Source organism: Serinus canaria, chromosome 2 (genome assembly GCF_022539315.1).
Source record: "Serinus canaria isolate serCan28SL12 chromosome 2, serCan2020, whole genome shotgun sequence".
In the NCBI taxonomy this organism is placed as follows: Eukaryota; Metazoa; Chordata; class Aves; order Passeriformes; family Fringillidae; genus Serinus; species Serinus canaria.
Window position 1 is genome coordinate 87,628,643 of NC_066315.1, and position 22,265 is coordinate 87,650,907.

The 22,265-nt window shown below is 42.7% G+C and overlaps 2 protein-coding genes across 9 annotated transcripts in view; one reads left to right on the top strand and one right to left on the bottom strand.

The window, feature by feature from the left end:
• The window catches only part of CHMP5 (charged multivesicular body protein 5), a 905,521-nt gene that overhangs the window by 829,411 nt on the left and 53,845 nt on the right, over positions 1-22,265 (bottom strand). The window lies entirely within an intron of this gene.
• The window catches only part of LOC103825739 (poly(rC)-binding protein 3-like), a 138,076-nt gene that overhangs the window by 96,058 nt on the left and 19,753 nt on the right, over positions 1-22,265 (top strand). For 5 of the 7 annotated variants that reach the window (XM_030237876.2, XM_050971838.1, XM_030238035.2 and 2 more), the window contains exons 6-11: positions 3,968-4,099; positions 6,797-6,925; positions 7,729-7,872; positions 12,546-12,602; positions 13,082-13,157; positions 14,961-15,013. In XM_030237876.2, the coding sequence (XP_030093736.1) occupies positions 3,968-4,099; positions 6,797-6,925; positions 7,729-7,872; positions 12,546-12,602; positions 13,082-13,157; positions 14,961-15,013 (591 nt within the window). The remainder of the gene's footprint in view (positions 1-3,967; positions 4,100-6,796; positions 6,926-7,728; positions 7,873-12,545; positions 12,603-13,081; positions 13,158-14,960; positions 15,014-22,265) is intronic. The other 2 variants (XM_030237982.2, XM_050971837.1) reach the window with 2 other exon arrangements.

Consider the following 22,265-nt stretch of genomic DNA (forward strand, 5'->3'; position numbering starts at 1 on the left):
GAACCACAAGTAATTCTATCTAACCTAATTTCAAAACCTCCTATTGTCATCTCTTTCTCCTCTTCATCTCCTACCCATCATGGACCAATCCCTGTTTCTTCTAGTTTAAGAGGTAGCTCGGTGCACAGTGCCATATCCTCCAGTCCAGAGAATCCTGGAGAGAGCAGTGTCTCTGCTCTCTACAGGAAACACATGTTCCTCATCCTGTAAAATGCTGAGAGAATCATTAGCACAGATAATCCCTGCCAGTTCCCACCAAAATGAGTACCCAGTGGAAATAATGCTGCATTTTTCATACAAACATCAAACACTGCATGGCATCAGATCCCCAGCCCACCACCCAATGTGACGTAGTCTTTGAAAGTGCTGCAGGAAGCAATAGGCAAAGAAAACTGAAATTCAGGCATCTGGCTGGATTTTGCACTTATTTGTACTTGCAGGTTTTAGAGGGTAGCCTGGGCTCTTCATATGAGCATTAGCAAAGGAGTATTGGCAATCTCTGCAGATCAAGTACTGCTCTGAAATATCTGTATTTAGTTTTAACATAATTAGTTTGTGGTATATTTAAAAGAACAACAGTAAAGAAACATGTGTATATAATACATATTGGATATATAATACATTATATATATGTAATCAGTTAGGTTTCCTATAAATCTTCCTGTCAATAAAATGAGGTAACTGTAACACTCTGGAGACAAAATAAAGTGCTGTTTCAAAAATTACAAATTGGCTAGCTACCAAGTGCTATTTTACATGCATATCTTTTTGCTTCAGCAATTTAAAATATTCAGACCAGCTCTGGTTATTGCAGCTATGTTGAAGCAGAAGAAAAAAGATGCATGTGTGAGACTGCTGCTTTGGGAGATTGTTTTGGTATTTGTCATACATGCCCACATGAAGACCTTGGACCCTTAATTTCCTCCTTACAGCTGTATACCTAGAGATAAGCAGGTGTAGGAAGTCCTGGAATGCTTTTGTAATGTTAGTAAAAATTTCAAAATATGTCAGAGAGATAAAAAAATGAGAAAGGCTGGGTTTGTCTTGTGATTGTTCTGTAGCCTTATATAACTCTGCTTTGACAACCTTCCTAATGGAAGTTGCTTTTCTAGGAGTCTTATGATGAATTTACAAGCTAAGTAGGTATTTACATGAATACCTAAAGTGTTCACTACAGGGGAGAATGAGAGTTGTTAGAAAATGACACTAACCCAGGCAGACCCCTAGAACTGCAAGAGGGGACATTTTAGCACAGTCACTTTTGGACTGGAGGCTGAGACCCAAGAAATGAAGCTGTAACTTCACTGGTGAGTGGGCCAGCTCTAGCTTTCCTTCTGAGTCTGCATAATCCTCTGAAAGCACATGGTACTTAGGCACTGGAATAACCAGCAGGCGCAGCTCAGTAGTCAGACCTTCTCCAGATGAGTAAGAAAAGGAATTTTGGAATCCTTGTTCCTCTTTAAACATCTATGAAGCACTTGTTTGGCTCTAGGAATTAGAAGAGAAAAGGAAGGTGATAAAAGCAGTTAGGGGGATACCTTTCTGACAAACATAAATTCTTGCCAGTACAACTGTGATCAGTCATTTGGTGGTCATTTCCAAGGGAGGAGCCACCTCACAGAATCCTCCTTGCTGTGAAAACTGGACAGTTTAACATCTCCTTTGAAACCAGAAAAGAAGGATTTTGGTATATTTTTTTTCCTTGGAGGTTTGGTAGAATTCTCAGCTGCCAGATTAGTTTGTCTTGGGAAGCCTTATGTGCTATGACCTGGGGATGCCAAGAGCTTCTGCTGGCTCTTCAGCACTTCCAGGCTCCCAGTTAGCCTGTCTTGGCTGAGGAGAAGCCCACCAAGCAGGGAGAAAGCCATGCAAGGTCCAGCTGTAGTGTCTGCCAGAGCCCTGAAGAAATGGATGCAATGTCACAAAAAGTTACAACTTCAATAAATAGGAATCTCCCAGTTTGAAAGATGACTGTTCTGTGGGAATGTCGTGAGCCATCCCTACTTGGAAGCGTGCAGTTCTGAGGGGGATTTTTTTCTGCTTATTTCTCCTTTGTCATGTTTTTAAGCTGGAATAATTCCTGTATGCACTCCATGCTGCTGAGCCCCCATGTTTAGATGTTGCTTTTCTTAAATAGTGAGGACAAAATAAAGAGAGCAGTAGCTTCCAGTTCCTGCAAAGTGCTTTTGAAGGCAGAAATTTCAGTGAAGGCTTTGAGGTCAGGCTGCATATGATATGCAAGTAGGAGACATGATTAAGTTTTGTGCTGTGTGGCTGAAGAGGATTATTCACCTACATGTGCCTCCGCCTGACACAACCATGATACAGTGAGATGGCATCTTCCAGCTGAAAAATTGGCATGACTTTATCTCAGATACATGGGTACTGCAAAATTCTGTTATCACTCTGGCCACTAAACAGAATATGAGTTACTATTGGCTGGAAGAGAATTTGGTAGATGGTAGGTGATTTTAGTAGATTTGGTAGCTGTCTTGTCACATGCAGCAATGCCTTGTTCCATTCGAGATTTTATTTTCTTTGTTTTTTGAGCTAATTAAGGTCATACCAAGCCTTTTCTTGGATGGAAGAATGCTGCCATCAAAACTGGGGACATACCTTAGGAATCAGTGCTGGTGTCACCAGATTCCCACACTGGTTCAGTGAGATGTGCAGAGTTGCTTTAAGTGCTGAGTAGTTTTGTTCTTGATTGTTTTTTTTATAATTTGGAGTCCCGATTGCACAATATAGGCACTTTTGGTTGGTTGGTTGGTTGGTTGGTTGGTTGGTTGGTTGGTTGGTTGGTTGGGGTTTTTTGTGTTTTTCTTTCCTTTTTTTTTTTGTTAGAGTGATAGTCTTTATAAGCATAGAAAATCACATCAGTTCTGTCTGATGGAGCTCTTGTTGCATCATAAGTGACTTAATAGGAAATGCATGTTTTCTCATTCCCGTCCTAATCTTAGATAACATTCATGTGGAGAGTACAATAGCTGTGCCATGCCACCTCACAGACGAGTCTTCTCAGCTCATAGCTAGTGTTACCAAAACTCTCTGAAATTCCCCTGAGTTGTTAAGCAGCTGCAGTGCAACTTACGGCTTTTTATTTTTTCATCCTAAGTTCCTTCAAAGCATCCCACTGATCAGTGGGAAGATAAGCTTTATCTTGTCCTCTGTGATGAAGTCTTTAGAGGGATTGTTTTGTCTGGCCCACAAGATTTTGAACAAACAAAATATATTTAAAATAAGTGCTAATGGGAGTGTGTAATGTAGTCTCATTGGACAGTGGGATACGTAGATGTGTTTCAATATCTGGACACAGGCAATTACTGTTCTGCTGAACTTTTTGTACTTTTGTTACATAACCATGAAGGAAAAGGTTTTAGAAATTGTGTAGTGCTACAAATATTTATGGACCTGCAAAAGAGAAATTAAATCTGGAGGGTGGCAGAAGACTTATCAAAATCATCTGGTTTTCTCTGCTTCAGAATATTCTGATGTTCTTTGTCATTCCTCTTTCTAACCATTTTGCTTCTAATCCGATCTGGGAAGAGATGTGAAATGTAGAGACATATTACACAGTATAGATTTTCTAACTGAGGTGATGGAAAAGAGACCAAAACAGACTGAAACAGGTTTTGGAACCTGTGAATCCAAAAGACTCTGCCTTTTCCATCTGTTTTGGCTGATTTCATGGCAGACACCACCTCCTCCTCCTAGTACTGCCCTCTGGTCCCACAGCATGGATCTTGCAATGCCAGACATCCGAAGGGTCCCCCTGGCACAAGCGGCTTCATGCTTACAGTGTATCACCAGCAGAGCTGTGGTGGGCTTTCCTTACCACAAAAGCCAGCCATGCTGGTTGCACACTCCCCAGGTCTCCACAGACAGCCTGGGCATTTGCTCTGAGCCCTTCAGTGCTCATCAGGAGTGACAAATCCCCCACTAATGCTTGCTGACACTGTGATTACAGGACATCAACGCTTCGATGACAAACAGCTCGGTGACAAGCAAACCACCCGTAACACTGCGGCTCGTGGTCCCAGCAAGTCAGTGTGGATCCCTCATAGGAAAAGGAGGTTCCAAAATCAAAGAAATCAGGGAGGTAAGTCTTGGGATGTGTGCTGGGGTTAGCTCAGCATCCTACTGCAGTGTGCCCTGCCAGCATCACCCACTGCACTTTGCTGATCACACCAACATGAGCATGTGTCGACTAAAAAACCTGGAAAAGCCTTGGAGTGAGAGAAGCAGAGGGTACAGCACAGCTGCACTTGTACTTTTCGTGACACTAAAGACCATGTGTGAAATAGAGAAACAGCTTTACAGTGTATAAAGTCTTTCATGCACAATTAAGCAAAGCAACAGTGACAAATGGCTCCTCAAGTTTCTTTTCCAGCACAGACCTCTGCCCAGCAATATTTAGGGGATCCCAAGTCAAAGAGTTGCAGCCATTTCCAAATTAGTTACCAGCCATACAGTCAGAGAAAAGCCCAAGCAGCACTGGGGATTCCAAGCTAGTAGATCTACTTTCTAGAAAAGTGTGATTTTCATGCTCCTTCTGTTTCTTCCTAATGTCACTGGGCCACAGGTGACCTGATTTGATCCATTCCAAACGCATGCTGAATTTATTTTTAGTCCAGACTTTAGCCAGAGGTATTAATTCAGTGTGCTAGGAAACTCCTTTTTGTCTAACCAAAAAATGCAAAAAGTACCATACAGTGCCTGTTTTGACTCTTCCATGCGTGACTGTTAACAATGCAGCACATGACAAGCCAAGGATCTGGTGTTTGTAATCACTCATACAAGAAAATCAGGTACATGCTCAGTTATATAGAGAAAATCTGAATAGGACATTTCAGAAAAATGGATTGTTATTCTGGAGGAAGTGACAGTATTCCTTCTAAGTTTGAATTCATTCCAACATGGGATGAAATTTGAATACTAAGATAATAAGTTGATCAATTTTTTTAATATGCCTGTGTCAAAACAAAAGGCTTTTGACAGGCTCTACGAAGTTGAAACTCGGGGTTTTTTTAATGTAAAATGTGGATCCAAGACAGTAGGTTTTAAGGAGCTTTTAAGTTGATTTCTTAGTTGTGTTAAAATAGAGGCAGGCATGAGAGTGAACTGTGTGCTAGTGATTGCTTAGCTCTAGGTTTTACAACTGTCCATACTTTGGATTTTATATTAAAAATATTGGTAACTTCCCTCAGAGCACTGTGGGAATATGCCCAGGACATAGGTTTTTAAAGGTGAGATTGGTCTGTTGGTTAAATTAAGTGACTGAAGTGATTTTATCCTGGTGAGCCTAGTTTCAGAAGCAATTGCCTGTAGTCTGGTTCAAGGAAGAAAAAGGAAAGTTTTTGACCAAATAGGTGTTTTGATAAGGCTAATGTAGCAAGAAGTCACACTGCACATCTTCCTAAGCATAAGGATAATGGACAAAATATTACTTGTTTTTTGCTACTAGTAAATGACCAAAGTCAGAGAATAAACAAGATTAGCACTGGGAGTAAATGCATAAATGACTCTGGTACTTGGCAGTCTTGTGCTGAATATACAGATACCCAGGAATGTACATTAAAAAGCAAATACCAGGAAAGAGGGGGAAATCAAGGAGCATCGAGCCCAAGATGTGGTCTAATTTCATCATCACACAACACACTGAGCAGTTGTAAAAGGAGGGGTCTTTTGCATTCAGTCATGCACCCAGAAACAGCATGTAGGGTTGCAGTACTATTTTTGAGATAAGATTATGAAAAAAAAGAAAGTAAAAGCATGAGGGATTGATCAAATAATGGTGAAATTCCAAAGTCTGTTATGGGGCATGGAATTGAAACTTTGGCCTTAAGCAGCACCAGTAAACAGAAGATGAAATCGGTACATTAATCAGTTTTTGGAAAGAAGAATAACACATGTTGTGTATAACTAGCAAGAAAACAAATTAACTCCTTGCTGGCTGATGGAAAGTCAATGGTTACTGAAAATACTTGTATTTTAAAGCCCAAATGCTGCATTGCAATAACACTCAGGAATAGATCTTTTGTGCAATATGTTAAAGAGCTTATTCAACATCAAATGCCTGGGTTTTTCTCTGCTGACTGTAAAGGTCTTCTGTGTTCCTGTAATAGTGTCAAGGGTTGTTTGGGCCTCCTTTTTTTTTTTTTTTTTTTTTTTTTTAACTGAAACACACTAGTGCCAAGATGAAATTTAAAAAACAGTGCAAAAAAAAAAACCCCAAAAGTGGTTCATTACTTTCTTGGTATCATTAATGAGCTAAAAGTTAATTTAATCAACAGTAATACAGTAATTATGATTTAGAAGTGTTTCTGTACCATATAGCATAAGGAAGCCTGAATTTCAACAAGAGACACAAGTCAGCCATCAGTAGATTAAAGAGGCATTTTTCAGTAGATTAAAGAGTGACTCGTTTGATTAGCTGAGCTTTTTCAATTATTGGAGGGGTTTTTTTCTAATTTTTTTAGTATTGAAGAGCACTTAATTTCACCCTTTTCACTTTTTAGTCAGCATTGCAATTGTCAGTCTTTGAGAGGGTTAAAATGCTTCTCCCAAAGTTCAGGTCTCAGCTACTGAGGGCTAATCTCCCCAGGGTGGTAGTGTTGGCAAACTGGCTTGAACAGCCAAATCCATGTCCAGGAGTTTCCAAATATGCTCCAGCACATCCAGCAAAGAAAGGAGAAAAAGTTTAGGGGTGCACCCCCTCCATTGTCTCAGTGAAAGACTGCAGAGGTACCATTGCCTGCATGGCAGTGACAGTGTCTTTGCTGTGTCTCTGCTGAAGTCCACAGGAGCCCAGGTGCAGGTGGCAGGGGACATGCTGCCCAACTCGACGGAGCGTGCGGTGACCATATCCGGCACTCCTGACGCCATCATCCAGTGTGTGAAGCAGATCTGCGTGGTGATGCTGGAGGTGAGCGGGCACCCTGCGTGTCTCTTCTCACTCAGGAGATGCTCAAACACATTATTAATAATTGTCAATTGCCATGGGTTCCCCTGGGGTGCTGCCTGTCCTTCCTGTGCCAGGGATTTCCAGAGGCTCTGTTAAACTCGGCTTTTCCTGGTGTTTGAGAGTCTCTCGCAGCAAGGTTTAGCAGTGAAGGGCTGTAATAACATTGTCAAACAACAGCCAGGTCCAGAACAGAGCTGCAGTCATTCTGAAAGAAACTCATTTTATTCTGATGTAGAATAGGGCAGAAAACATCCATGTCTTGTTTAAAATAGAAATAATTCTGACCAGCCAGGACTTTTGCTTCCTTAGGGTCAGGTCATTACATCAGACCAGTAAGTTTCATGTTGATGGCAGATTTTTAGCCCTTAGATTAATTGATACACAAAATGAATTTATATAAACCCTTGCTGAAAATGCCTATAATTTCCAAGCCATCAGCCATTTTCAAAATTGTGCCCATGTTTCCTGAAATGCCTTGAAATGCTTAATGAAGCTTCATAGCTTCATCTGACAGTGGCAGCAATGAAACCACGGGTGACACCATTGCGTGGTTTGGCCATGCACTCAGGTCCTCAGCTCCTCCCTTGAAGCCCAAACAGGAGGCCTCGAGCATACTTTTGGTCTGATGGGGAGGAGGGCAGGGTGGGCTGGGCTGGGTTACCTGCATGCCTTGTTGTCTGAGGTGACCAATATTTATAAAAAGACACATCTTTTTAATACAAGCTTTGTTTTACATTTTGACCGCTTTGTGTTTTTGTCTGCAGTCCCCACCCAAAGGTGCCACCATCCCCTACCGTCCCAAACCTGCCTCTGCACCTATCATTTTTGCAGGTGGCCAGGTAAGAGCAGACACCATTTTGGCTTCAGCTGGAAACCACACCGTCCTGGCCCAGCCTCAGCCAGCGCCTGTTAGTTTTCAACTTTTACTCTTTCTTGCCTGGTATAGTATTGATGTGCTTTGTCTACTGTGTGTGCTTGCAGTTTGCAGGACAGGAGAACACTGCATTGCAAACTTTACACAAAATTGTTTTGACCTGGTATTTTACCAAGGTTTAACATTGACTTCTGTAATTAAGAAAGGTTTTCCTTTCTGCAGATTGAGAGGTGTCCAGATCAGGAACTCATTGAGTGGGGCAGTCCTCCTTATTGTAGTGGTTGGGTTTTGTTTTTTTTTCCCTTAACTTGCAGCTTCACTTGCAGTATTGGCAGTTTTGTCAATTTTCAGAGATGATGAAACAGTAGGAATTTCTGCTAATGAAAAGTGTGATTTTTCGGTCACAGTTTTCATACTTTTTGGGACCAAATAGTGCTTTATGCAGTAAGGATTTACACACTCATAATTTCCACTGCTTGTAGTTCCTCGGGACCAAGTAGCAATGGAATTCCGAGGTGGCTGCAGCTACTTACGTGGAAGTGTAGGCCTTCCCAGCCATGGTGTGGAACAGTCTGATTGACAACACAAGAACTGTGTTCCTGTTTCTTTTTTATGTAAAGAAGTTGATGATTTCTCCTTCACCTTAAGCTGTATCATTCAGGGTGTATCTCATCTGCCTTTAAAAACCCAGTTGCAGTTGGTTCTTCTGTGTCTTTTAGTAATGTCTGAAATGGGTCTGCAGTGTGTGACCGAGGCATAGCAGGAATGTTCTGCCATCATCCATTGCATCATCCAGCTTTCACTGAAGAGCCAGTGATGAACAGAGCTGATAAATACCCTAAAAACACCATGGGAGGGTCACAAGGGGACCTGTGTAGTGGTGGAGGAGTGAGATGCTGCAAGCCCTGCCTAACTCAAGGGGAAATCAACCCCATAAACCCAGCCTAGAGGAAGGCAGAGATCTCTCTACTCAGGATTAACATATGTAAAGCCCCTCTGGCAGCAAGGCACCCACACCCAACCAGATCTTTTCCCCAAGGTGATGCCAAGGTCTCTTTTTAAGCAATTACCCAATTACCTGCACGGTGGAACATCTGCAGGGCCCCCCTCCCACCCCATCAGCCCATCCGAGGTCATCTCCCTGTCACAGGGTGTGGGCTGATGGCACAGACTGTGTCCCACCTTAGGCAACATGGAGATCCTATGAGAAACTGGGCATGGAGTTCCTGGTGGGGCTGAGTCCCCAAGGTGCTGCTGGCATTGTTGGTGTGATGGCCCCTGCCACCACAATCTGCAGGGGTGTGAGGAAGCTCTTGCACAGGAGCACACACCTCTGAAGCATATGCCAAAATGCTTCTGACAGCCCTTGTCATGAACTGTCTCTGCTTTTTTTTTGCCTCAGTTTTACTTTCTGTTTTCTAATGATTTGTTCTGATGTATATCCAGATTTTTGTTATCTGGATGTTGTAGCTTTCATCATGTTTGAGCCTACTTCTGTTACTTGTTGTCATCAAAATAAGAAATCTGCTTCCTTAGTGACCAAAGCTGAATTGAAATGTAAAATAACATGCCAGAAACTGGTCTATGACTGAAAGTTCAGAATAATTTACTCCATATATGTAAGTTTACACTGCAGTGCTGTCCTTTAGGAAACATGTGTGTGTATATATATGCAGCAGCCCATTCTGTCAGTGTTGTAATTACCACTGCCTTCAAAGACTGTATATGATTACTGAAAAGCATTGAACCTGTTTGCTAGAAGGTGCTGAGCAGTTTGTATAAATAATTGAAAGTATCCTATTTTCAGGTCTAATAGCTCTTGTCATCTTCAGTTTTATCAGTTAAAAAAGTGTCCTCATTTTACTAATGCAACCTTATAGATGTGAGAAAGAGTGTAAGAGGCAGACACTGTCTGTGTGCTTTGAATTTCTGTGTGCTCTTACTAAGCAGAATTTTTAAGAAAATGCTTAAGGTGTGTTTGGACACCAGTATGGAAAGCCACTTTAACCAGGTTTCATAAGTGGAAATTAATACCAAAAATAAAATTTTATTAGCACTGTTAGTTCCATTCAACATTTCAGCTAAGCTATCAGAAGTCATTTTTCTATTCTAAATTATATCATGGCTGTCTTGAAAGGATTTTGTTTGTTTAACACTTAGTAAAATAAGTAATATTAGAAAATATAATCTCTAGTTTTCCTTAAGAAGTTTGGGTTATTCCACTCTTAAGTATTGTTTTTAATTCTCTTGTGCTTCTTTGATACTGCATTGTGTAGCAAAAGTAAAAGGAAACTGAACACTGCCCTGCTCTTTCCCTGTTGTTATTTAGCATGTGCAATGGTTAAATTGGAAATTTCTACCGTGAGTGCTGCACTGGTGTTTAAATGGGTACGCAGAGGGTGCAGCTTTGCTATATGTCTCTCACCATTATGATGGTTTAAATTGAGGGAGATGTGCAGACCAGGTCATCCCTTCTGCTACTTGCATCAGTAGGGAAGTTGCCCTTGACTGTGATGGAAGCAGATCCATAGCCCATGTGCTCAGTGGAACATTCCAGGACAGATGTCTCAGTAGCCTCTAATCAGACTTGAGCTCAGCAAGCCCCAGCCCTCAGCCCCAAAAACACATGGTTCCCCTGACAAGGGCTAAAGCAGACAGAGACTGTTTTCTCAAGCTAAATCAATCAAATGACCTTTTGGCAGCCTTAGAAATTAAAACCTTTCTTTCTCAGGTGTTTGGGGTTTTTTTTTGGGTGGAAGAGGGTTTTTCTTTTTGGTTTTTTTTTTTTTTTTCCACTGGGGAAGAAAATTCAAGGCCCGTCATGTCCATTCTGGTTTGATGGTTTTCATGGACTGCCTGTAAACTACAAGTAAACCTGGTGTAGCACTGAATGTTCATTGGGTTTGTTACTTCCTATGTACACATGGAAGTATGAGGGAGCAGAATGATGAGGGAAGGGGTGGCTTCTATTAGGTTTGCTGGTGACTTTTTTGTGATGGGTTCTTCCTGGTTTGCAGACCACTGCTTGGAAAACAGGCTGTAAATATGTTCTCTCAGCTGGGTCTGAAGTACAGCTGAGACCAGAAAAGACACAAAGGCACTTGTGAGCCAGCACAGAGGCTCAGACACCAAAGCATGGTTTCCAAACCCACTGTTTGCTCACAGACCCAGCTGTAACCTCCCTGAAGCTGCTGGCTTCACAGAGCACCACCCTCCCCCCGACCCCTTCCCACTGAGGTTGTCCTCATTTGGTGAAACTTTTAAACAAGTTTCACTTGCTTGAATACATGTTTCCTTTAGACCCACTGATGACAGTGATGACTTGTTTTTGTGGAATGGAACCTTTTCTTGTGATATATAACTCATCAGTGATGCCCATCCCCTATAGAGGCACATGCATGTTTGCCCATGAGCCTCCCAGTGAGCCTGGTACACACAGTTTTCTCCCTGTGCATAACTGCTCATGTGCATAATGTTTTCCAGATTATGGCCTGGCTTTATAACTAATTTAAAAATTAAATTAAATGTTTCTTCTCCAGAAGGGAAATTCTGCTACAGAAATGTGCATCATGCAGTTGAGACATTGAAGGTTTTAATATCTGAACTCCATTAAATGAATTGTTTTATCATTTGCAGAGGATTCATTACTTTCTAAGAGGCCTTTTGTCAAATAAGCATTTTGCAAACTAAGCTAATCAGCTCTGTTGCTGTTTATAATTCTCCCACTACAAATATTTATGTTATAATTTGTCCTTCTGCTTTCCTGCCTGTCTAAGCACATGCACATTAATTTTTTTCTGACATGCCATTCCTTTCATACATAATAGAAAATCATAAACTCTCTGTAGTTTGTTTTTTTTTTTTTGTAGGCCACAGCAGAGAGTTGAACAGGACCAGCAGGAGAGACAAGGGCTGTGCTAACCGATGCCAGGCATGCCACCATATCCCTCCTGCCTCATGAGCTTTTTTGCCCCCACACCTCACCCCAGTACTGCCAGAAATGATGCCAGAAACTACATCCCTTGCACTGCTTCTGTGGTGCAGCGTGGCTGGGTTTGGAGAGAGGATATCTGGCTTGTTGTGGAAGAGAAGACCACCCACCATGCTGGGGGTCTCCATCATGCTCTTGTCTCCAAACTGGCCTGCTGGCCCTGTGCCCAGGCACTGCAGGACAGGCTGCCATCAGCACACAGGCTCAGCTACCCTCTGGCAGGGCAGCCTGGGCAGGAACTCCAGGAGGTGCTCCATGAGGTATCTGTGGCTGTCAGATGAGGTGGCTCAAAGCTGGCTGGCACGTGGCCCTGCACACAGGTGGCTGTCAGGAGCTGGAGGACAGGGCAGAGCATCTCCCTAGTTGCCTTGGTGTCACTGGCCACCCCCTGTGCTCCTTGACCCTCTCAGTGTCCTCAGCTCTGCTCCTGGCAGACAGAGCTGGACTAAAGAGAGCTCCTGAGGGCCAGGAGCCTCAGAGCTCAGCAGTGGCACTTGGGGTTCTCTGCTTGCAAGGGGTATATGGGCAGCCTGACAGAGACCTTTCTGTACCGTGAGGGTTATCAAGCAGCACAAGAAAATTAAACCTCACTCAGTGTGGAAAGCAATGCAGGTGGCATTTGCTGGGGGGGGCATGAGAAGTTTTTGTGATGAGAGCAGGAATGCTGCTTGTCCCACCTGACTAACCTGTGTCTTAACTGTGCTTGTTGTTCCCAGGCATTCACGATTCAGGGGCAGTATGCCATCCCTCATCCAGACGTGAGTCCAACACATGTAAATTATTCCCTTTTTGTTCCTTTCCCTCTTATTTGTTCTGGGCAGCATTTGCTTTCTACAGTTAGCAATAAAGACATGGCCTAAGGACACCTTTCCTGACCAACATGGTCTATAGCCAAGTGTTAGTCCAGCTACATCTCTTACCTTGTGTAATAATTGCTAGAAAGTACAATGGCCCAGGAACAAATGACAGTTATCTTGATCTTTTTGCATGTGATAGATTTGAGTTCTTTTAATATGTAATTCCAAAGTAATTAGTGAATATTAACAATAGCCATTACATGTAATAACAGTAGAGATGTCATTTATAACCAGTTTGTTTTTTTTTCTCTACAGTAGATTAGAATTAATGATTAAACCTTTTATTTTTCAATATAATTTTAATTAATCCAGTTTTAGAACACGTAAGATGGTTTCTCTGCTCTGAAATAATTCCATTTGATTGGTTAGTTCTAATTTCCCATCCTGCCCTGCAGTTGACCAAGCTTCACCAGTTGGCTATGCAGCATCCCCCCTTTACTCCCCTTGGGCAGACCACCCCTGGTTTCCCTGGTACGTACCCATGACCCCCTGGGGATGTCCTTCTTCTTAACAGCTTTGTTTCCCGTGGTCATTACATCATTTTAATAATAAATGTGGTCAATGACCAGCAATCCTTCTGTTTTACACATTAATCTCTCTTCTTCCCTCCCGTACCTCTGTTACAGTTCCTTTCATCATTACTAAAACGTGCTTTGTTTGTTACTTTTATTAATCACAACTGCTTCATTTGTGCCCTTGGCTAAAAGCCCTGAGTTTCTTCTGTTCAGTCCTTGCAAAGTTATTGTGGACCATACAGTATGTACCAGTTGGTTCTGAGGGAAGTGCTTGGGCATGCTTCTTGTCCATGCTTTGATGACATGGATCAGAGAGAAGCAAGCATGGGAAAACACTTTGTGCTCATGGCACAGAAACACCAATTAAAGAAACCATGGCATTGCTGAAAGTTGAATTCTTGTAGAGCCAAATGTCTTGAGAACATCTGTAACCATCACTGCTGGGACTGCTGGAAGTGCCTCACTTCCTACTAGATAACGCAGATATAGCTACAAAATGCAATGAAAATTTAATTAAGGACGTAAAAATTTGCTCCCTGCTTAATAAAGCTGAGGTTGAATTCTTAATTGAAGAGTGTGAAGTCACTTAAGCCTGCAAATGAACATTTTTACTGTGCTTCACAACGTACATGCTTGGCATCTAAAAGCTTCACAGAAGTGCATCTGTACTGGTACATGCTTTGTATGGCAAATAACATTTTATCACATACATCACAAATCCTGTGAGCAACTTGACTACTTGACACTCAGTGTGAAATAAGCTTGTGCAATTCATAATTGAATATAAACAAATAAAATTAGTCACTTTTTAATAGAATACTTATTTTTGTATATTCTAGTTAGAAATTGCTATTTTGGCATATCTTTTATGGATTATGCAATAAACACCAAAAAAGAGAAAATAAGAGAAAGATTCATGACATCAAATCATAATTTTGTTTCTTTGTGATATATCTGATAAAATACCTACAAGTAACACTAAATGGCTTTTCCTAGCTTTGTGTTTTCCTTATTCTTGTCATTAACATCCTGCTCCTTAATCTTTTCCTGGTTATATTTGTGAGATGTACATTTCTGTAATGTTACTGTGTGTTAGAACAGTAATTCCATTTTTCCTGAGCATTTTCCTTTTGTCCACCCAAATTACAAACAAATGTATGCAGCTTAGAGTACTGTCTCCATTGCCCTTTCAAAATTACCCTCCCAAACATTTCTTTAGCAACTAATCCCACATATAATTTCCAGATTTTCTTAGGTTAATTTCTTTGTCCTTATTTTAATTTTTTTTGTAATTTTTCATAAACATGTATTTTGTTCAGCTAATTGTTCATTTGACATCCACTTTAATTTTCCATAGTCTAGAATTCCTAGTAGACAGGTCCAATTTCAGCCATACATTAATTTCTCAATTGATGTGTTTAGAACAAGCTTTGGAGACTTATCTTTAGAGGAAACTCTTCATTTTCTAGAAGCTTTTTATGATGACCCTGTGGAATCTGCCCTGTGACATTTGTTGCTTTGATGGGTTAAAGGTTAATTAAAATAAGACTCATTTAAAATTAGCCCAGCCCTCTGAGTTTTGCATCCTTTGCTTTCTTTTCTGTTTCACTATCAGTTCTCTATTTTTCTTTGCTCCTTTCTTTTCTCTTTTTTTTTCCCCTCTCCTTTCTGTATGTTTCCTTCTCTAAAATTTCATTTGTTGTGTCTTGCCCTTCTTGCAAACAGCTGGCGTAACATTTTCCCTCTGTCCCCTGAATAGGACTGGATGCCACTACTCCAACCAGTTCCCATGAACTTACTATTCCCAATGATGTAAGTGGACCAATAGTCCGTGTCTCTTTCTCTTCTCTCGCTCCTCTGCCAGCAGAGGGGACACCTCTGACCTTTGGCTGATCTGTAAACACCAGCCCCAGAACAAACTGTGCAGCACTCAGTCTGTGGGGAGGGGCATGAGGGGTTGGTGAAATGCTGGATGGCAGCAGCAGGAGTGACTGTCCCCTCTCATGCCCCCTGGTGACAGTGCCACGGGGCTTCACTGGCTTCGGGAAAGCCTGGGCTCCCAAAACTCATCTCTCAGGTGGCACTGGCATGGGTGGTCTCAGCAAAGGGGTCAAAGGGGGTGGAAGAATGTGCAGCCCCGTGTGCTGTGTGTTGGGCTGGAGTCCTCCATGCCCCTCTCCACTGAATCCCACACTTATCCAAGATGGAATTTTTCCTGAGCCAAAGAGCTACTTTGGAAGTGTAAAGGTGCAGTATAACGGTTTCTTTAAAAAAAAAGGGCTACAAACACTCTTGCTCCAGCAGCTCTGGGTTGGTTGTGATCGACAGGCCCAGTATCCATGAGCAACATGGTGCTGAATCTTAAAACACATCAAAATGCCCAACTGATATGCTGGGCATCACATAAAAATGCCTTCCCCTTTAATTTAATTTCATTGCAGACAGGGTTGGGGTCTTTTTTCCATTTTCATTACAAATGAGTCACTTGGAAAATGGAAGTATTCCCCTCCAGTAAAAAAAGCTTTGAAGCAGGAGTGGGATCACAAATAGAAATTATAGCACTTAAGAGATAGTTACAATATTGTGCAAGCCCTATTAAACTCAGTGGCAATGATTTACAGTAAGAAAAAGATACAGAACCACAAAGTGGAGGTTGAGTGCTGTGATTCATTAAGCTGTCAGTTACGTAAAAAATTCCCTGCTGATTTATCAGATCCTGCTTTGCAACCAAATTCATATTAAGTTCAGAATTTTTTAGGAGCACCTTCTTTATCCTTACAGCACAAGTTTCTTAATTTTCCTTTCAGACAAATGTTGTTCTTGCCATCGAGAGTTGTTAAGTCCAAGGTTACTCTTCTGCTTACCTTCTTTTGGGGTTCATGGCAGAGAAAGGGAGGGAGAAAGTTGGCCCTGCGTCCTGTAGTGCCATACAAAATTTTCGGAAGCCATCAGTTTCTCATCCATGTGGTGTGAAATGCCCCAGCTCAGTACTGTCCATGAACAGCAAACATGAATCTGCCTGATGATTCTCATAAAAGGTTTTTCTGCCTACGCAGTGTGTGTCTTGCTGTTGCTGCTAAAGGAGCAAAGCCAAGGCCAAACTGGGGTAAGGCTTAGGAAGAGCCTGCAGGAGTTCTCCAGGTGGTGAGAGGGAGTTCTGATGTGTGTGTGGTGTCAAGGTGTGCATTAGAAGACCAAAAGGTCTGTGCTGCCCACCTGAGCTCTGTGTGCTCCTGTCTGTGTGTGCATACCTGGGGCTGCAGAGCAGAAGGAAGAATTGTCTCTTATCCTGTTGAATAGCAGGAGCTGCTTGGGAATTTCACAGGTGCCTTCCCTGGGGTCTCCCAGGGTGACCATGCATACTGGTGTCCCATGTCCCCATCACAGCTCTTCTGGGCTGCTCTCCAGGCAGCCCAGTGCTAAAAATGTATTAGTTTTTGTCAGCAGTGGTGTGACCAGCAGGACCAGGGCAGTGAATGTCCCCCTGTGCTTGGCTCTGGTGAAGCCGCACCTCAAATGCTGTGTGCAGATTTGGGCCCCACAGTTCAGGAAAGACATTGAGGTGCTGGAGCAAGTCCAGAGAAGGGCAGTGAAGCTGATGAAGAGTCTGAGCACAAGTCCCATGAGGAGCTGCTGAAGGAGCTGGGGTTGTTTAGCCTGAAGAGAGGAGGCTCAGAAGGGACCTTATTGTTCTCTGTAACTACTTGAAAGGAGACTGTAGCTGGGTGGAGGTTGTTCTCTTCTCCCAAGTGAATGATAGGAAAAGAGGAAGTGGTCTTAGGATGTTGCACCAGAGGAGGTTTAGGATATTAGGAGAAATGTCTTCCTTCACTGGAGGGGTGCTCAGACATTGGAACAGGCTGCCCAGGGAAGTGGTGGAATCACCATCCCTGAAAGTGTTGAAAAGGACATCTGGAAGTGTTCAAATGGACATTGTGACTGTGGCACTTGAGGACTTGGTTTAGGAGTGAAATGATGGTGCTAGGTTAATCATTGGGCTCCATGATGTTAGAGGTCTTTTACAACCTTAATGATTCAAAGAGAAATGAGGCAGTGAGGGAGCAGGGTGGGAAGGCACAGGCACCATCAATCAGATGCTGTGTGTGGAGGGAGGTCAGGGTGGGAGAGGCAGCAGCCGCTGTGCAGCCAAACTTGCGTGGGCAATTTGACTTTGCTTTCCCAATAAGCATCTCCCAGTCCCAGTTTTGATGGGCTGGCTGTCAGCATGGCACAGGGATTGTGTATCTGGCTGAAGGTGAAGGAAGCTGCAGGCCCTGGCATAGAGCTGCAGTGCAGCCCCGAAGCTGCCCAGGGTTTGTCCTCTGCCTGCTCCAGCTCCAGGGATCCCCTGTGCTGCACAAGTTCCACAGCTTTCTTATCATTTGTGCTTTTCTGTGTAAAAGTCCAGCACACATGAGAACACCATGAGACTTGCAAATACCCACATGCCTTACAGCTACCAGAGAAATAAGTGTATAGCTACATGTGCTACATATTTTTATATACTTTTAAAGACCAAGATAATGATAAGCATACCTCAGTAAGAACATGATTGAGCAAAATCAGATATAAAGACAATAAGGAGATGAGAGTTCAGCCTAGTCTACAGCAAATAGATATTAATACCCTTTTACAAATTGCATTGCTTCATATTAAAATAAATTTTCCTCATTCCCTCTGGCATTTAGGCAGTGACAGAAATTTATTTTTCTGTTATTAATAATCTCTGTAAAAACATCATGCTGCCTTCTTCATACAATATGCTGACAATTGCAATTAACCTGTTGCTCAATAACAAAGAGATACTGGAGAACAAAAAAAATTTACAGAAAGTTATTTTTCACATGCTAAAAGCTGAGGCTTCCTCTCCAGATAACGAATTCAGAAGATTTGCTTGTCTAGGTTTTTTCATAACTTCTGTGTATCTCTAAAAAGAGAACAAAGAGGGCACTTTTCCCAGTCCATCTCAGAAGTCACCTTGGTCTTTATAGTATCTCATTTTGATCATCAAAGTCTCTTACAGGGGCATTTGATTGCCTTTCTTTTCTTGCTGGGATCTTGTCTGTCCTTCCACTGCTGCTCAAGTTGCACAGTATAAGTGTGTTTCACCTGAATCCCAGAATAAAGTGGCATAAACAGGTACTTAAAAGAACCTTAAAACAAAGAAGAGATGGCACCCTTGGGTGTAGATAACAGATGTCTTAAGATTTTGTAATTCAATACCCAAAAAAATCCATTGAGAATAAATGAACAGACCAATAATAATTTAAAAATCCATCTCATAAAAATTAGGCATATTTTGCATATGTGTGGGAAAGGCAGGGACAAGCAACAGGAAAGCAACTTACCCCACAGAAAGCACCAAGAACATTTTAAGGCAGCTGTAAATCTGATCACCACTCCATAGAAACAGAAGTGTCAATCCATCCAAGATGGACTTGAAGAATTGCCTTGATTTCCCTATGGTAGCTCAAACACTTACCTGCCAATGAATGGGACCCACATGTTGAAAATGTTCTCGGAGCAGCCCACATTTTCTCAGTTTTCTATCTGGCTTATTGCAAAGTCTGTGCAATTATTTTGGTCCAGATTTTGCATTGTTGTGGCAAGGCAATTGGTTAACATTATTATTGTTTTGTTCTTAAGAGATACAGAGTATTTAGGCATCTTTTTCCAGGCCCTGCTGCAAGTTTGTAAAGAACTATAATCTGCCTCAGGAGATATTTCCCCTATAGAGTACCCTGCCCCAGACTTTCTAGTTAAAAAACACAAAATAGACCAACCCAAGCCTGAAACTAAGAGTTTCAGCCTGTATCTTTCTGAAAACAGATTGAAGAGTCTCGTTCATTATGAGCACCTGCTTGCTCAGCTAATGCTGAGGCTTTGCCAAAGCAAATGGACTGGCTGTGTTGGCAGCAGGGAACTAGGGGGAACCATGAGTACTTGTCAAGCCCTCTGCTCCTGACAGCAGATACCAAGTAGCAGAGGCTAATTCTTGGCCCTTTTTACAAGCACTACGTTATAAGAAAGGAAACTGATTCTTTTTCACCAGTGTTTAAAATCTCCATGCCATTTCCTGTGGCAGTCAATGCTCTGCAGCATTGAACTCTTTTATTAGACTCTGTCAGTGCTTCAGCATTACAGGAAAATTTATATATATATATATATATATATATATATATATATATATATATATATGTATGTATGTATGTATGTATGTATGTATGTATGTATGTATGTATGTATGTATGTATGTAAAGCATTTATATTTAGCATTATGGGGAAAATAAAATAATGGAAGAGAGGTAGCTGAACCAGAGATGCCATAGCATATTGGGAGAAACTATCAGCATCAGTAATTTGGAGGTAGAAGGAATTATAGGAGACCGAATCCCAGCCTTTAAGAGTCCAGACTCCTGACTCAGTTCTGTTTCTGTTTGTGCCAGCAGAACTTTATCAAAGAACAGAGTAAAGCTAGAAAAAGGCAAAAAGCAGAACATGTGTTTTAGGTTGGTTTGTTTGGAGTTTTTTTGGCACAAGGAGAAATGAGGTATGTTGAGGTTGAGGAAGACAGAAGTGGTGTAGAGAAAGTGGAAAGGGAACCATTTTTACTTGATGCTCACAGATTAAAAGGAGGGTACATCAGCTTAAATTTTCGGCAGTACAAACAAATGGTGATACTTAACACATCAGCAAGCTCTGCAAGTCACTACCATGGCCCTTGGAGAGCAAAAGGAGAAACAGGTTCAAAAAGGCAGATTGACTATGGAGCATAAAGGCAGAGATAGCAGCTACTGCTCAGGTGGTTTGTAAACCTTAGGAGGGAATTTGAAATACTAGCAGAAATTTTATTTTATACCTCACATTGGTTTTACCTTTTTTTTTTCTTGTAAGGGTGGGCTACTGCCACAGTCAGAGATAGACTACTGGGCTTGATGCTCATCTGATGTGAGCTCTTCCAGCCAAGTCTTGAGAGAGTCAAAATATCTATGCATATACATGTACATACTGTGTGTGTGTGTACATATGTGTATATTATAGATCCTTAAAATACAACTGTTTGTGGAGTGGGTGAATCACAGAATGGGTCAGGTTGCAGGGACCACAGGGCCATCTGCTCCAACCTCCCTGCTCCAGCAGGGCCATCTTAGAGCACATGGCACAGGATTGTGTCCAGATGGTTCACGAACATCTTCAGTGAGGAGACTCCACAACCACTCTGGACAACCTGTCCCAGTGCTTGGTCATCCACACCGTGAAAAAGTTCTTCTTCACATCCAGGTGGAACTCCCTGTGCATCAGTTTTTGCCTGTTGATTGCCTCTTGTCCTATTGCTCAGCACCACCAAGAAAAGCCTGGATCCCCCCTCTTGGCACCCTCCCTTCAGATTCTGATATTCATGACGTCTCCTCTAAGTTGTCTCTTCTCAAGGCTGAACAGGCTGAGTTCCCTCACCCTTTCCTCATAAGAGAGGTGCTTCAGTCTTTTACTCATCTTTGTGGCCCTTCACTGGACCTGCTCCAGTAGCTCCGTGTCTCTCTTGTCCAGAGTAGCCCAGAACTGGACACAGCACTCCAGACGTGGCCTCACTGGGACTGAGTAGAGGGGCAGGATGGCTTCACTTGATCTGGGCAGTGTTATTTATTCCTAATGCTCCCCAGGATCTCATTGTCCTTCTCGGCCCCAAGGGTACACTGCTGGGTCATGGACAGCTTGTTGTCCCCCAAGACCCCCAGGTCCTTCACCACAGAGCTGCTTTCCAGCAGGTCAGCTCCCACATTTGTTGAATTTCAGACAGTTCCCCTCTGCCCATCTCCACCCTGTCAAAGTGCCTCTGAAGGGCTGCACAGCCCTCTGGTGTATCACCCTCTCCTCCCAGCTTTGTGTCATCAGGACACTTGCTGAGCAGAACTCTGCCCCTTGCTCTGAGTCATTGATGAACAAGTTAACACTGTGTCCAGTATTGAACCCTGGGGGACACTGCTAGTGACAGGCCTTCAACAGGACCCTGTGCCACTGATGATTATATTTATTAGTAAGTACAGTATTAGACTACAGTGTATAGCAGGCTTGGTACAGTCTGTGGTAGGTTTGGCTCCTCTCCCAAATGGGCCAGAGTTGTTTGGATGCAGTTTGACATGATTCCATCTCAGAGCAAGGCATCTCAGGCAGGGCTCTTTATGTAAAATGAAATGCCCATAACTAAATCTCCCTTGAACTTCTTCTAGAACACATCAGCTCTTGAATACTCAGATACTGCTCAAATTTCAGTGTAAGTAACATGTAATGAGAAAGGCATCCCAGAGAGAGCTGAAGCCCTCAGCACTACCATCCTTCCTGCATGGCAGATGGAGTTGTGTGTTCTGCATGAGCCGCAGGCCGTGTCACAGCTTAAAGAGAGTGTCCAAGCATCCTGTTGTCACAGCAATGAAGGGTGACTTTGGAGAGCTTCAGGCCAAAGGCTACCAAACCTCTTTTCCAGACACCACCATCACCAGTGTCCTTGACCAGTGTGGACTGAATCCTCACTACCTAACTCAAACTCAGCTAGGAGATGGCACGTTCTTTGCACTGACCCATCTGGGTGACAAGCTGGGCCTCACTGATGACCCACAGCACCTACAAGTGGCAGCTTGCTGAGTGACCTCAGCAGGTGCCTGCTCTGGTGCTCTCCTCTCTTGCACCAGCTTCACTCCCTGAAGACCATGGAGCCCAGTGAGACTGGGGCATCAGAAGCAGAGACTCAGGGATCCCTATGCTGCCCACAGGTAGCCAGTGCAGGCACATTGGTGTGCACACCAGAGGCTTCCTGGTGAAGCACACACCAGTCCTTTGCACTGGCATGTAGTCACACACTCAGAGAGATTCCCTGGGATAAGGACAGGGAGCTCAGCAAGGCCCTCCTGCTGTAACAGGATGGGAAATCCTGTGTGCGTTTCCTGCCACCCCATTTTTCCCCCCTCGTGGTTGCTCCTCTTGTGCTCGTCAAAACTTTGGTCTTTGTTTCAGCTACCTGGGTATCCACTTTGGCTTTCTGTTTGTCCCTGAGTGTGAAGCAAGGATT